The 13141-nt window shown below is 37.8% G+C and overlaps 1 protein-coding gene across 3 annotated transcripts in view; it reads left to right on the top strand.

Moving 5' to 3' along the window:
• KIF27 (kinesin family member 27) overlaps window positions 1–13141 on the top strand; it is a 115795-nt gene that overhangs the window by 90118 nt on the left and 12536 nt on the right. For all 3 annotated transcript variants that reach the window (XM_006834957.1, XM_006834958.1, XM_006834956.1), the window contains 3 exons: window positions 653–868; window positions 10902–11108; window positions 12596–12794. In XM_006834957.1, the coding sequence (XP_006835020.1) occupies window positions 653–868; window positions 10902–11108; window positions 12596–12794 (622 nt within the window). The remainder of the gene's footprint in view (window positions 1–652; window positions 869–10901; window positions 11109–12595; window positions 12795–13141) is intronic.

Genomic DNA, 13141 nt, shown 5'->3' with positions numbered 1-13141 from the left:
AGCGACCCTGTACAGGGTTTCCGAGGCTGTAAATCTTTACGGGAGCAGAAAGCCTCATCTTTCTCCCACGGAACAGCTGTTAGTTTCGAACTGCTGACCTTGAGGTTCGCAGCCCGATTCTTAACTACTACGCTACCAGAGCTCCTTCAGGTATGGAATAGGGAGCTGTTTTTTTTTTATTCTTTTTTATTATACATCTTTTAGTAGTATATACTATAATTACTTTGATGAAAATACATTTTTTTAAAATGATCATAAATTGAGAAATACGGAAGATCTCAGTAAATCTAATTGGCCATATTTTCTGACCAGAATGAAATAAAAATAGAAACAACAAACCAAAATTTAACTTCTAGGGAATTTTAAAGGCTGAAGAAGAATTCAACTTAAAAAACAACAAAAGAGAAAAATATACCTTTCAAAGCCTATGCTGTATGGTCTAGTATGACCAAGGCAATAATTGATAGTAAATTCATAGTTTGAACTACATTTTTTAGAAAATGGCATTCAACTTAAGATTTTAGAAAATGAACCAAAAAAAAAAATGTAGAAGCTAAACATTTCATTAAGTAATTTTCTGTTTCCTAATTTATAGGCTTTCTTGTTTTCTATTAACTATTTTTTGGTGTGTCTGGTGGGATTGTCTTTTTAGGCCTTAAACAAAGACAGTTTGAAAATATCAACTCGCCTGAACTTGTTGGACCAAGAGTTGTGTGAAAAAAGTGTGCAGCTCCAAAGCAGCACAGCTGAAGAGAAAGTTGAGATTTCTGACCAAGTTCAAGCCCTCCAGAGGGAAAAGGATCAGTTACAGAGGCAAAGAAACAGTGTGGATGAGAAGCTTAAAAATGGTAGAGTGTTGTCACCTGAAGTAAGTCAGTATTCTTTGCAACTGGAAGTGCTGTATGATGGATCACTTGGATGATTTCTTTGGTCTTTGTCACATAAACATAAAAGTGATCAATATGGTAAACTTTGCTTCATTGAGACTTCTTCAAATATAATGAGCTCCAGCACCTTGTCTTAGTTATCTAGTGCTGCTATAACAGAAATACTACAAGTTAATGGCTTTAACAGAATTTTATTCTCTTATAGTTTGGGAGGCTAAAAGTTCAAATTCAGAGCTCCTGCTCTGGAGAAAAGTCCTTCTTTCCTTTCAACATCCCCAGCATTCCTTGGAGATCTCCATGTCTCTTGGTATCAATCTTCCTTTGGACTTAGGAGCTTCACAGTGCAGGGACCCTAGGGTACGAAGGGTGCCTTCTACTGATAAGGCTCTTTTTTCTTAGTGGTAGTGGGTTCCTCTGAACTCTGCTTGCTTGTTCAATCTCTTTTATATCTCAAAAGAGATGGACTCATGATACAAGCCAATCCTGTCAATTGCATCGGCCTTATTAACAGCATAGAAGTGAGAATTTAAGACACATGGGATAATCACGTCACATCATGGGTGCGGTGTGATAACATCATCACATAACGCCAAACCACTGAAAATCATGGCCAGTCAAGTTGGCACATAATTTAGGGAGAGGAGGACACAAATTAAATTATGACATATCTGTTTGGTGCCAATAAAACATGTCAGACTATAATGCCCTCGGATGGAGGTCCATGGACATGGTCCCTTCCTGGCACCACCAGGGTTGGGGGAGTGACACTTTTTCTTGAGTATGGTTTTTCTCAGCCAGGGTTTCTCATCTGAAATCACAGAACACAGAAGATGATTAAAGAGGCTATATTCTTAGTTCTTCCGAGAATGGCACTTCACTTTCTGTTCATTTTTAAAAAAATGTGTACAGAGTAGATGTCTAGAACTTTAAGGGTTAATTCTTTCATGGAGCTTTGATTAAGAAAAGGTCCAGTGTTCACAAACATGTTTCACACTATGTCCAGCCAACACATACAAAATTCAAATCCCAAAATACTTTTAAGTTATAAATATTTTTCATTTCGGGGAATATATAGCTCTTTACATCATAAGAACAACAACTGTATAAAAGATGGTTTGTTTATTAGCTACTGATTTACCCCAGACTTTGCCAATTTTCATTCAGTTGGCAACAGTACCTTCATCTTACTTTGTTAGGCAAAGATACATTTTTATGGCTGAATTTTCTCTGTAAATTCTTATGTTGATGTCCTGTCATTATCAAAAGCAAGGGAGAAATTATTAAGAGAAGGTGGATATCTTACATGCTACAGAATCTTGTGGTGTTTTAGACTGGAGCAAGTGAGAAGTTGAGAGGGTTGGTTGAGAATTAAAAGGAGAAAGGATAGCTTGAAAGATTGTCCTTACTGAGTTGGTGAGAGGCATTGAAGGGTAACTTGATTGGGGACTAAGTGGCAGCTGAAGGGCCACAAGAAGAGCCCCACTGCCCTGTTCTGTAACTTAACTTGGGTATGTGCGCAGGGGTTCCAGAGTCAGGCTGTCTTCCCAAAGTTGTCCAACTGTAACTCCAAACTTGTAGATTTGAAGGTGTAAGAAGAATCCCTTCCTACTCAGGACTTTGACTAAGGCCAGAAAGAAACAAACTCTATCTGGGGAGAATATAACAGAAGCATGAGAAAATCCTAAACCTGAAAAGCATTTTAAAAAAGCAAGTTACAGATGATATAATAAAATTATACTTATTACAGTATTAATAGAAAGCAAGTCAGTGATCATTTGGGGATAATGTTCATCAAGGAAGCCTCGGTGAATTCAAGTCTTGAGCTGGATTATGAAAAACATGGTATGTATTGACAGATATAAGAAAAAAGATTATTTTAGATGGAATATTGTTTAAAAAAAACCATAAATATGGGAATTAGCTAATTATATTTGCAGAAGAGTTAGAAGGTCCATTATCATCAAAGAACATTTTAGCTACTACTTCAAGAAGGATTCTACAACTAAAAATGTTGCAAGTTTTTATCTAGCACCATGCCTAATATCTATTTTACAGCCACCCTGGAGTTGATGGATTCTGTTTAGTCAATGTGGAATTCTGGTGTGGCACTGTGGGTTAATGCACTGGACTGCATGGTCAGTCTGAACCACCAAGGTTGGTGGGTCAAGCTTACCAGCTGCTCCTCGGAAACCCTATACTGGGTTGCTATAGGTTGGAACTGACTTGATGGCACTTAACAACAACAACAACAATTTAGTCAATGTGGAGTCCTGGTGTGGTGCTGTAGGATAAGCACTGGACTGCAAGTTCTGTTTGAACTGCAAGGTTAGTGGTTCAAACTCACCAGCTGCTCTTCAGAAACCCTTACAGTTCTGACAAGAGTTGGAACCGACTAGATGGCACTTAACAACAAACAAAAACAAATGTAGTCAATGTGAGCTCCTATTCACTCTTCTCCACAATGGTTGGTCCTTAGTGTAGCTCTGTGTCATCAATTTTTAAAGCCAAGATTGTTATTGTCCAGTGCCATCAAGTCATGTTCTAACTCTAGTGACCCTATGTACAACAGAACGAAACTGCTCGGTCCTGTGCTGTTCTCACAATCACTGCTATGTTTGAGCTCACTGTGTCACTCTATCTGCTTGAAGATCTTTTTTTCCCTCACCCTCTCCTCTACCAACCATGAAGCCATGAAGCTTTTCTCCAGGATCTGGTCCCTTGTGATAACATGTCCAAAATACAAGTTGTTTCATCATATTCACTTCTAAGGAGCATTCTGTACTTTTTCCAAAACAAATTTCTTCATTCTTCTGGCAGTCCATGTTACATTCAATATTCTTCGCCAACATTGTAATTCAAAGCATCAATTCTTCTTTGATCTTCCTTATTTACTGTCCAGCTTTCACATGCATTTGAGCTGTACCTTAGTCCTCAAGGTGACATCTTTGCTTTTTAACACTTTAAAAAGAGATCTTTTGCAGCAGATTTGCCCAATGCAATATGTTGTTTGATTTCTTGACTACTGTTTCCATGGATGTTGATTTTGGAGCCAAGTATAAGAAATCCTTGACAACATAAATTTTTTCTTCATTTATCATGATGTTGCTTATAGATCAAGTTGTGAGTTTTTAAAATTTTGAGATATAATCTATTCCAAAATCTTTGATCTTTATCAGTAAGTGCTTCATGTCTTCCCTTTCAGCAACAAAGTTGTATCATCTGCGTATCACAGGTTTTTCTTCATTTATCATGATGTTGCTTATAGATCAAGTTGTGAGTTTTTAAAATTTTGAGATATAATCTATTCCAAAATCTTTGATCTTTATCAGTAAGTGCTTCATGTCTTCCCTTTCAGCAACAAAGTTGTATCATCTGCGTATCACAGGTTTTTAGTGACTCTTCCTACAATCCTGATTCTGTGTTCTTCATATAATTTAGCTTCTTGGAGTATTTGCTCAGCATATAGATTGAATAAGTATGGTGAAAGGATACAAACCTGATGCACACATTACCTGATTTTAAACCATGCAGTATTCTCTTGTTCTGTTTGGACGACTGCTCCTTAGTCTATGTACAGTTTCCACAAGAGCACAATTAAGTGTTCTGAATTCCCATTTTCCTCAATGCTGCCCATCATTGTTACGATCCACACAGTTAAATACCTTTGCATAATCAATCAAGCAGAGGTAAACATCTTTTTGTACTCCTAATGTGGTGCTATAAGGTCAACACTGGACTGTGAGCTAAGAGGTCAGCAATTCAAACCCATTAGCTGCTCCTCAGAAACGCTATACAGGTTTGCTATGAATTGGAACTGACTCGACGACACTTAACAACAGCAAAGCATCTTCTGGTATTCTCTTGCTAGTTCCACATCCTCTTCTGAATCTGGCTTGAATTTCTGGTGATTTCCTATCGATGTATTGCTCTAGACATTTTTAAATGAACTTCAGCAAAAATTTATTTGCGTATGATATTGTTTGATGTTTTCCTTATTCTGTTGGATCATATTTCTTTAGACTGGGCACAGATATGGCCAAATAGCTGTTTTTCCAAATTTCTTGGCAAAGACGAGTGAGTACTTCCAACATGGTATCCATTTGTTGGATCATCTCAACTCATATCCCATCAGTTCTAGGAGCCTTTTCACACATGTGAAATTCAGTGCATTCTGGACTTCCTCCTTCAGTACCTTTAGTTCTTGACCACATAGCTACATCCTGAAATGGTTGAACATCAACTACTTCTTTTTAGTATAATAACTATGTATTCCTTCCATATTCTTTTAATATTTCATGCATAGTTCAATATTTTGCCCATGTAATTCCTTAAAGGAGTCCTGGTGTGGTGCTGTAGGATAAGCACTTGACTGCAGAGTCGGTGGTTCAAACTCCTCAACTGCTCCTTGAAAACCCTACATAGGGTTGCTATGAGTCAGAACTGACTTGACAGCACTTAACAACAATTCTTTAACATTGCAAGTTGAAGCTTGAATTTTTTTCTAAAGTTCCCTTGAGACATGCCAAGTGTGCTCTTCCCTTTTGGTTTTCTAACTCCAAATCTTTGCATATTTCATTTTAATATTTTATCATCTGTAGCTGACCTCTGTTCATGAAGGGCCTCTCCTGTTCATCATTTTTTCCATGTGATTTAGCTACTCTACAAACAAAAGCAAGTTTCCAAGTGTGTTCTGGCATCCATATTGATCTTTTCTTTCTTTCCTGTATTTTTAATGACCTTTTCCTTTCTTCATACATGATGTCCTTGATGTCATCTCACAACTCATCTGGTCTTCAGTCATTAGTGTGAAGTGTGCATAATCTTTTCTTGAGTCAGTCTCTAAACTCATGGATTTGTTTTGATTTTCTTCAGCTTCATCTTTAACTTGCATTAGAGCAATTGATGGTATGTTCCTCAGTAGGCCCAGGCCATGTTCTGACAAATGATATTGAATGTCTCCATTATCTCTTTACACAGATATACTCAATTTTATTCCTATACATATGACCCATCTAGCAAGGTATACGAGGTCGGTGGTTCAAACCCACCAGCTGCTCCTCGGAAACCCTATAGGGATTGCTATAAGTCGGTACTGACTTGACAGTACTTTACAACAACAGCAAGTTCCATATGTATGATACATGTTGTTGAAAAAAGATATTTGAAATGAGTAAGTTGTTGGTCTTGCAAAGTTCTATCATGTGAACCCTGTAGTCATTTATATTACCAAGGTCATACTTTCCAAGTAATGGCCGTTCTTTATTTCCACCTTTCACATTCCAATCACATGTAATTATCAATGCATCTTTATTACACTGTTGATCAATTTTAGACTGCAGAAGTTTGTAAAAATCTCCAGCTTCTTTATCTTTGACATTAGTTGTTGGTGGGTAAATTTGAATAACAGTCATATGAACTGCTCTTTCTTGTAGGCCAGGGGTGGGGAAACTTTTTTCTGCCAAAATTTATAACATTATTCACAGACCACACAAAATTATCAACTTAAAAATTAGCCTGCTAAACTTTTGGCAAACATTTAATTAACTCATTCTAATGTGATGTCCTGGTGTGGCACTTTGGGTAAATGCACTGGACTGCAAAGTCAGTTGGAACAGCAAAGTCAGCAGTTCAAGATTACCAGCTGCTCCTGGACAACCTATGCAGGGTAGCTATGGGTCAGAACCAACTTGATGGCACTTAACAACAACAACAACAACAATGTGATGGCTGGAGTCCTGGACTGCAAAGTTGGCTTGAACTATAAGGTTTGTGGTTCAAATCCACCAGCTGCTCCTTGAAAACCCTACTCAGGGTTGCTATGAGTTGAAACCAACTTGATGGCACTTAACAACAACAAAATGTGATTGCTGGAACTGCGGTTGCCTTGGCAGGACCAGGCCAAATGATTTCATGGGCCTTCCCAAATAATTTGTGGGCCTCATATGGCTCACGGCCAGATATTCCCCATCCCTGCTGTAGGCTTATGGATATTATCCTAGGATAGATCTTGAAATGCACTTTTTGACAATGAATGTGACATGATTCCTCTTCAATTTGTGATTTCTGGCATAGTAAACTATATGATTTTCTGATTCAAAATGACCAATACCAGTCTATTTTAGGTTACTAATGCCTAAGATATCAATCTTCAAGTGTTTCATTTAATTTTTGATGACGTTCAATTTTCCTATATTGTACTTTATACATTCTATGGTCTAATTATTAATGAGTGTTTACAGCTTTTTTTTTCTTTCCTCACTTTGAGTTGTGCTACATCAGCAAACAAAGATCCTGAAAACTTTACTCCATCCATGTTATTCAGATCAACTCTACTTGAAGAGGCAGCTCTTCCCCACATATATTTTGAGTGCTTTCCAACTTGAGGGGCTCATCTTCCAACACTATATCAGACAGCGTTCCACTGCTCTTCAAAAGGGCTCTCACTGGCCAATCTGTTTAGAAGTAGATCACTAGGCCTTTTTCCTAGTCTGTCTTCGTTTGGAAGCCCTGATAAAATCAATCCCCCAGGGGTGACCCTGCTGGTATTTGGTATACTGGTGGCATAGATTCCAGGATCTCAGCAACAAGCAAGCCACCACAGTATGACAAGTGGACAGACAAGTATTGGAGAGCCACAATGACTATTCCCCAAAGAGGCACCAATAGTAGATGATGGGAACATGAGTTTCTAATGTGACACAAGACACTGATAAAATCTAGGGGGAATGTTTTGCTGTTTTCAAACTTGCACAGAATTATTTTCTCTTTCCTAATTGCATCACTTTATGGGGAGTATAAAAGATTTTAGATCACTCTACTAGTAGAGGATTACTCAGCAATTTATTGTAGACAAACTCTTTTTCTCTAAGACCTAAAAACTAAAAACTGAAATACTTGAACTCAATTTTTCTAGTAATACAGAACATAGTAAGTGAGGAACAGGAAGAAAACATAATTCTTTACATTTATTTCATCTTTTAAAATACCAATTTTATATGATGAAAATATTTATATATTTTATCAAGAAATAGTTTTAAAGATATATATATATATATATATGGAGTACTTGCTCAAAAGCTTGTTTTTGTTTTTTTACTAATAAGGATGTGTGATCAAAACGTTTGTAGCCATTGCTTTGTTATTGTTGTTAAGTATCTTCAAGTCGGTTACAGTCCATAACAATCCTACATAGGGTTTCAGAAGAGTGACTGGTGAGTTTGAACCACTGAACTAGTAGTGAGCAGTCCAGTGCTTATTCTACAGTGCCATACTAGGATTCCTGTTGTTAAGTGCCATCAAGTCGGTTCCAACCCATAGTGACCTTGTATAGGGTTTCTGGGGAGCAGCTGGTTTCTGGGGAGCAGCTGGTGAGCTTGAACCACGGATCTTGTGGTTCAAACTGACTTTGTAGTCCAGCACATTAACCTGTAATGCCACACCAGGTCTCCTAGGTCCTTGTTATTCACAGTGTGGTCTTTGGTCTAGCAGCAAAAGCATCACTTGGGAACTTCTGAGAAATGCAGTCTCAGGCCCCACCCAGACCTGTTGAATATGAATCAAGATTAATGGTGTGATGTTGTAGAATATAAATTGGAACAGACTCAATCATACTTAAAAAGAATTGGTGCACATTTACATTAGAAAAGCAATGTTCCATAATAAAGTACACATAGCTAACTCTTGATCTCTATGGTTTATACTGTGGCAAATTTTTCCTCTTGGGATTGTTTTCCACCCAACAGTCCTTTGTCAACTTACTCTTATTGCTGTGTAGAGGGAACCACAGACATTACATGCCTCAGTAGAAGAGGCGATCTCCAGGGTTCTCTGGTCACAGTATCTTACTTAAGTACTTCCTTAAGTTAGGTTCTAAACTATTGGAATTAAGTTAATACCAAATTCTTCTCAGCTGTGTATAAAGCTAAATTCTTTCCATATGTTACTTTTTCTTTTTGTAAACTATAATTGCAATGTGCTTCTAAGTCAAATATATTTTTGGGTTCCCTTTTTTTGTGGTTCTTCTTTATTCATTCACCTAAGAACCTTTCAGGATTTAAATTTGTTACTTAAGGTGAATATTGCTTTGTTCTTATGGAGTGATAATCAAGTCATCAAGTTCTTGATGGCTAAGTGACTGCACAGAGAAATAGAATGACTGTCAAACTTAAAAACTGTTCTTTCAGGAGATTTTACAAAATGTCTTGTCTTTTAAAATAAGTACTAGAGTTTTGGAAATCAGTGTCTTTTTTAGGTACATCAGAAATATTATTTTCCTTTGTTTTGCTTGGGAGAAGAGTGGAGAGAAATATTTAATCAAAGATATACAAAAATAGTCTTTTCCTTCATTAATTTTTTTAGCTGACATTGATTGAGTTCAAACACTGTTACATGTATTTTGCTAGGTTAAGAACATGGATAAGGAAGCCTGCCCTCGAGAAACTTTAAATCTAAGTGACCACAACATATATAGGTATTGTTAAGTGCCATTGAGTCAGTACCAACTCACAGCCACCCAGTATAGGGTTTCTGAGACGGTATTTCTTTGCAGGTGCAGAAAGCCTCATCTTTCTCCTGTGGAGCAGCTGGTGGGCTCAAATCAGTGACTTTGTGGTTATCAGTCCAGTGCTTGTCCTACAGAGCCACTATGCTTCATGTGTAGGTGGTGTTGTAGTTAAGTGCTATTGAGTTGGTTCTAACTCATGGCGACCCTCTATAGTTTCCAAGGAGTGACTGATGGGTTTGAACTGCCAACCTTGTGGTTAGTAGTCCAGTGCTTATCCTACAGCCCTACCAGGACCCTATGTATGTTGTTGTTAAGTGCTGTAGAGTTGATTCCGACTCATAGCAACCCTATATAGGGTTTCTGAGGAGCAGTTGGTGGGTTTGAACTACCAGCCTTGCAGTTACCGACTTTGTGGTCCAGTGCTTATCTTACAGCACCACTCCAGGACTCCAACTCTGTGTACAGTTGTATATGAACATATATTCAAGTCTCAAATTAAGTGACCAATTCGGGAATAATTTATAACTAGAGATTTGGATTCTCCAAAGTATCATGTTATTTGGATAGTTGAAAGAGTTGCTAGCTTTTCTGTGGATTCCTCTGATTTTTCATCCTCCTAAGGAAATCTCTTCTCGTACATGAAAAACTGTTATGCTGCCACCGTTTTGAATGCCTGCATTTTCCCTGTAATGGTATTCATAGCAATCTTATGAAAACCTGTCCATCAAGACTCAGTTGTATTCCCCTTCAAGAGAGGCTCTCCTCTAATTGTTGTTGTTGTTATGTACCATCGAGTCGGTTCCGACCCATAGCGACCCTGTACAGGGTTTCTGAGGCTGTAAATTTTTACGGGAGCAGAAAGCCTCCTCTTTCTCCTGCAGATTATCAGTTCTTAATTGTTGTTGTTAAGTGCTGTCAAGTTGGTTTGGACTTATAGCGACCCTGTCTAGGATTCCCAAGGAGCTGCTGGTGGTGTGAACCACAGACCTTGCTGTCCGCAGTCCAGTTCTTATCCTACAGTGCCACACCAGGACAGGAGATACATGACAGTGCTGCTGAACGTGTGAACTGAGTGAGGATTTGTTCACAAGTATTCCTTGGATGAGATGTGTTCAGCATTTGCTATGTGATTTTGGTGCATTTAATAACCTATCCAAGCTTCTGTCTCCTCCATTTTACTACAGAACGTTTACTATGAGGATTCAATGTGAGTATGTGTATATTTTACATGAGGGGTCTTCAAGAAGTTTGTAGAAAAATGGAATGAAAAGATAGTGGAATTTTTCCATGAACTTTTTGAAGTCCCCTTGTGCATACACACACACCTGTTCATACACATGTATATAGGTAGCATAACAAACACTACAGAAACATTTTTCTAAAATTGAGTAGGAGAGAAAAAGCTACCATGCATTAGACTTCAAATAGCATTTCTGAGCTCTGTGTATGTGACAAAGTCCAAGTTATACTGCTTCAATTAAAACGAGTGATTTCTATTGTATTCTATCTAGGAAGAGCATGTTCTTTTCCAACTTGAAGAAGGAATTGAAGCTTTGGAAGCTGCGATTGAATACAAGAATGAAAGTATCCAGAGTCGCCAGAACTCCCTCAGAGCTTCATTCCAAAACCTCTCTCGCAGTGAAGCAAATGTCTTGGAAAAACTAATTTGCCTGAATCCTGTTGAGATTAGAGCTATTCTTTTCAGATATTTCAATAAGGTTTGTTTTGGAGGGAGAGGATATTTACTTATAAAGACAGATCATGATGTTTTACATCCCACGTTTTGAATTTTTATCAAGATTGGATTGTATAACTACAAATTTAGGCATAAATTTTCTTCACAGCACTGAATACTGTCATTGGAAAGCTTTGGGGTATGCAGTCCCAACTTAGGGACATTTTATCTTTTTTTATATGATATTTTAGTTGTGTTTTTGGTGAAGGTTCATACAGTAGTTTAGTTTCCCACTCAGCAGTTTCTACCCAAACTGTTTAGTGACTTTGGTTAAATACTAATCTTTACAATTTGTGAACATTCTCATTATTTCTTTCTGGTTGTTCCATTTCCACTATTCTAGTTTTTGTGGGGTTCTTTAAGATTGGGGGGGGGGGCTTTCAAAAGAAAGACTTTTTGAAATATTTTTTTAAACCAAAGAATTTAAGTTATATTTCTGGGTCACTATTTCTAGGTATTTTCTTGATTTGGATGTTGCTAGTTAGCATTCAGAAAAATGAAAGGCCCTCCAGGTTTTGGCTCCCCTCCCTTCATTGCTAGATAGGAGTGAATGCAGGGTGGAAGTGACAATAGCCACTGATAATCATATACTGTTGCTAATGATGACGTCTTTTCACTGGTTCTTTGAAGGGCAGAAAATATTGGAGTACTGTAACATTACTCTTAGTGGTGTTTTTTAAAGCAAGGGGTCTTAACCCAAAAAGGCACACATGCAGGTCAACCTCAATGGATTCTCTGAGCCCAAAGAATCCCTTGTAGAAACTAGTATATATATATTTCGATAAAAAGTCATTAGGTTATTAATGAGGTCTGTAAGACAAGGCATTACCTGAAGTATTTTCACTTCATACCAGTGCATTGAAGACCCCAATGAACTAAATGTATGGTCTGAAATTGAATTCTATTTATTGCTAGAGAATATTCTGTCACTAATTTATAATGTCCATTTTAGAGTTAAAAGTAGGAATTATGTAGATGTTACAATAGTCCTTAGTTTCTCATTTTCTCCTTAGAGTACAGAAATAGTTTTAGAAATGTAAAATGTAGTCTAGAGATCATGTCTAAGAAATGATGGAGGGGAAGTTATTAGAACAACATTATGTTTAAAACAACTTTTTACCAATTCAGAATCCCAAGAAATTTAAAAGATGGTTTGCAGACATTACTGATACCATGGTGATTGAATGTGTTGGTAGTTTTGTGCAAGCCATCTATTATATTAGGCTATCTATGGTATATTTTTAAGGTGCTCTGGTAGCGTAGTGGTTACGAATCGGGCTGCTATCCTCAGGGTTAGCAGTTAGAAGCTACCAGCTGTTCCGTGGGAGAAAGAGGAGGCTTTCTGCTCCCGTAAATATCTACAGCCTCGGAAACACTGTATAGGGTCGCTATGAGTCAGAACCGACTCCACGGCACATAACAACAACAACAACATGGTATATTTTTTAAGGGTAAAAATGTATTTGCTAGGTGGTTAATTTGAGAGAAGCTGAACGGAAACTACAGTTAGAGAATGAAGAAATGAAAATGAAGACTCTGGAACAAGATAATGTTGTTCGTGAGTTGGAATCTGCACTGGAACATCTGAAATTACAGTGTGACCGGAGACTGACCCTCCAGCAAAAGGAGCATGAGCAAAAGATGCAGTTGCTATTATGTCACTTTAAAGGTAACTCCCATTTTTTGTCAGTTACATAACGGTGATGTGTTGGGGCACAGAGGAAGGAAGACAGGACAGAATTTGATTGCAATGTGTAGCCATACTTACCACTTATTCCTTTTGCTTTGTATTTTGTCTATACAGGACATATTCATGCTCCACATGCCACCCTGTCTGCTTGTCCCCAATACACACTTAGAAACTGCAACAATCCTGAGAGTTTCTGTTCGTGCCTTATTTTTTTACATGGGAACATGGGGTTGTTTTTCCGGCTTTTCAGTGTCCAGTTGAAATTTTCCTAGGGATATATTGTTGTGTGCCAGTGCTTCTCTTACAGTGCCACATCTGGGGATATT

Source organism: Chrysochloris asiatica, unplaced genomic scaffold (assembly GCF_000296735.1).
Source record: "Chrysochloris asiatica unplaced genomic scaffold, ChrAsi1.0 scaffold00014, whole genome shotgun sequence".
Taxonomy (NCBI): Eukaryota; Metazoa; Chordata; class Mammalia; order Afrosoricida; family Chrysochloridae; genus Chrysochloris; species Chrysochloris asiatica.
This window is presented reverse-complemented; position numbering and strand designations above follow the sequence as displayed.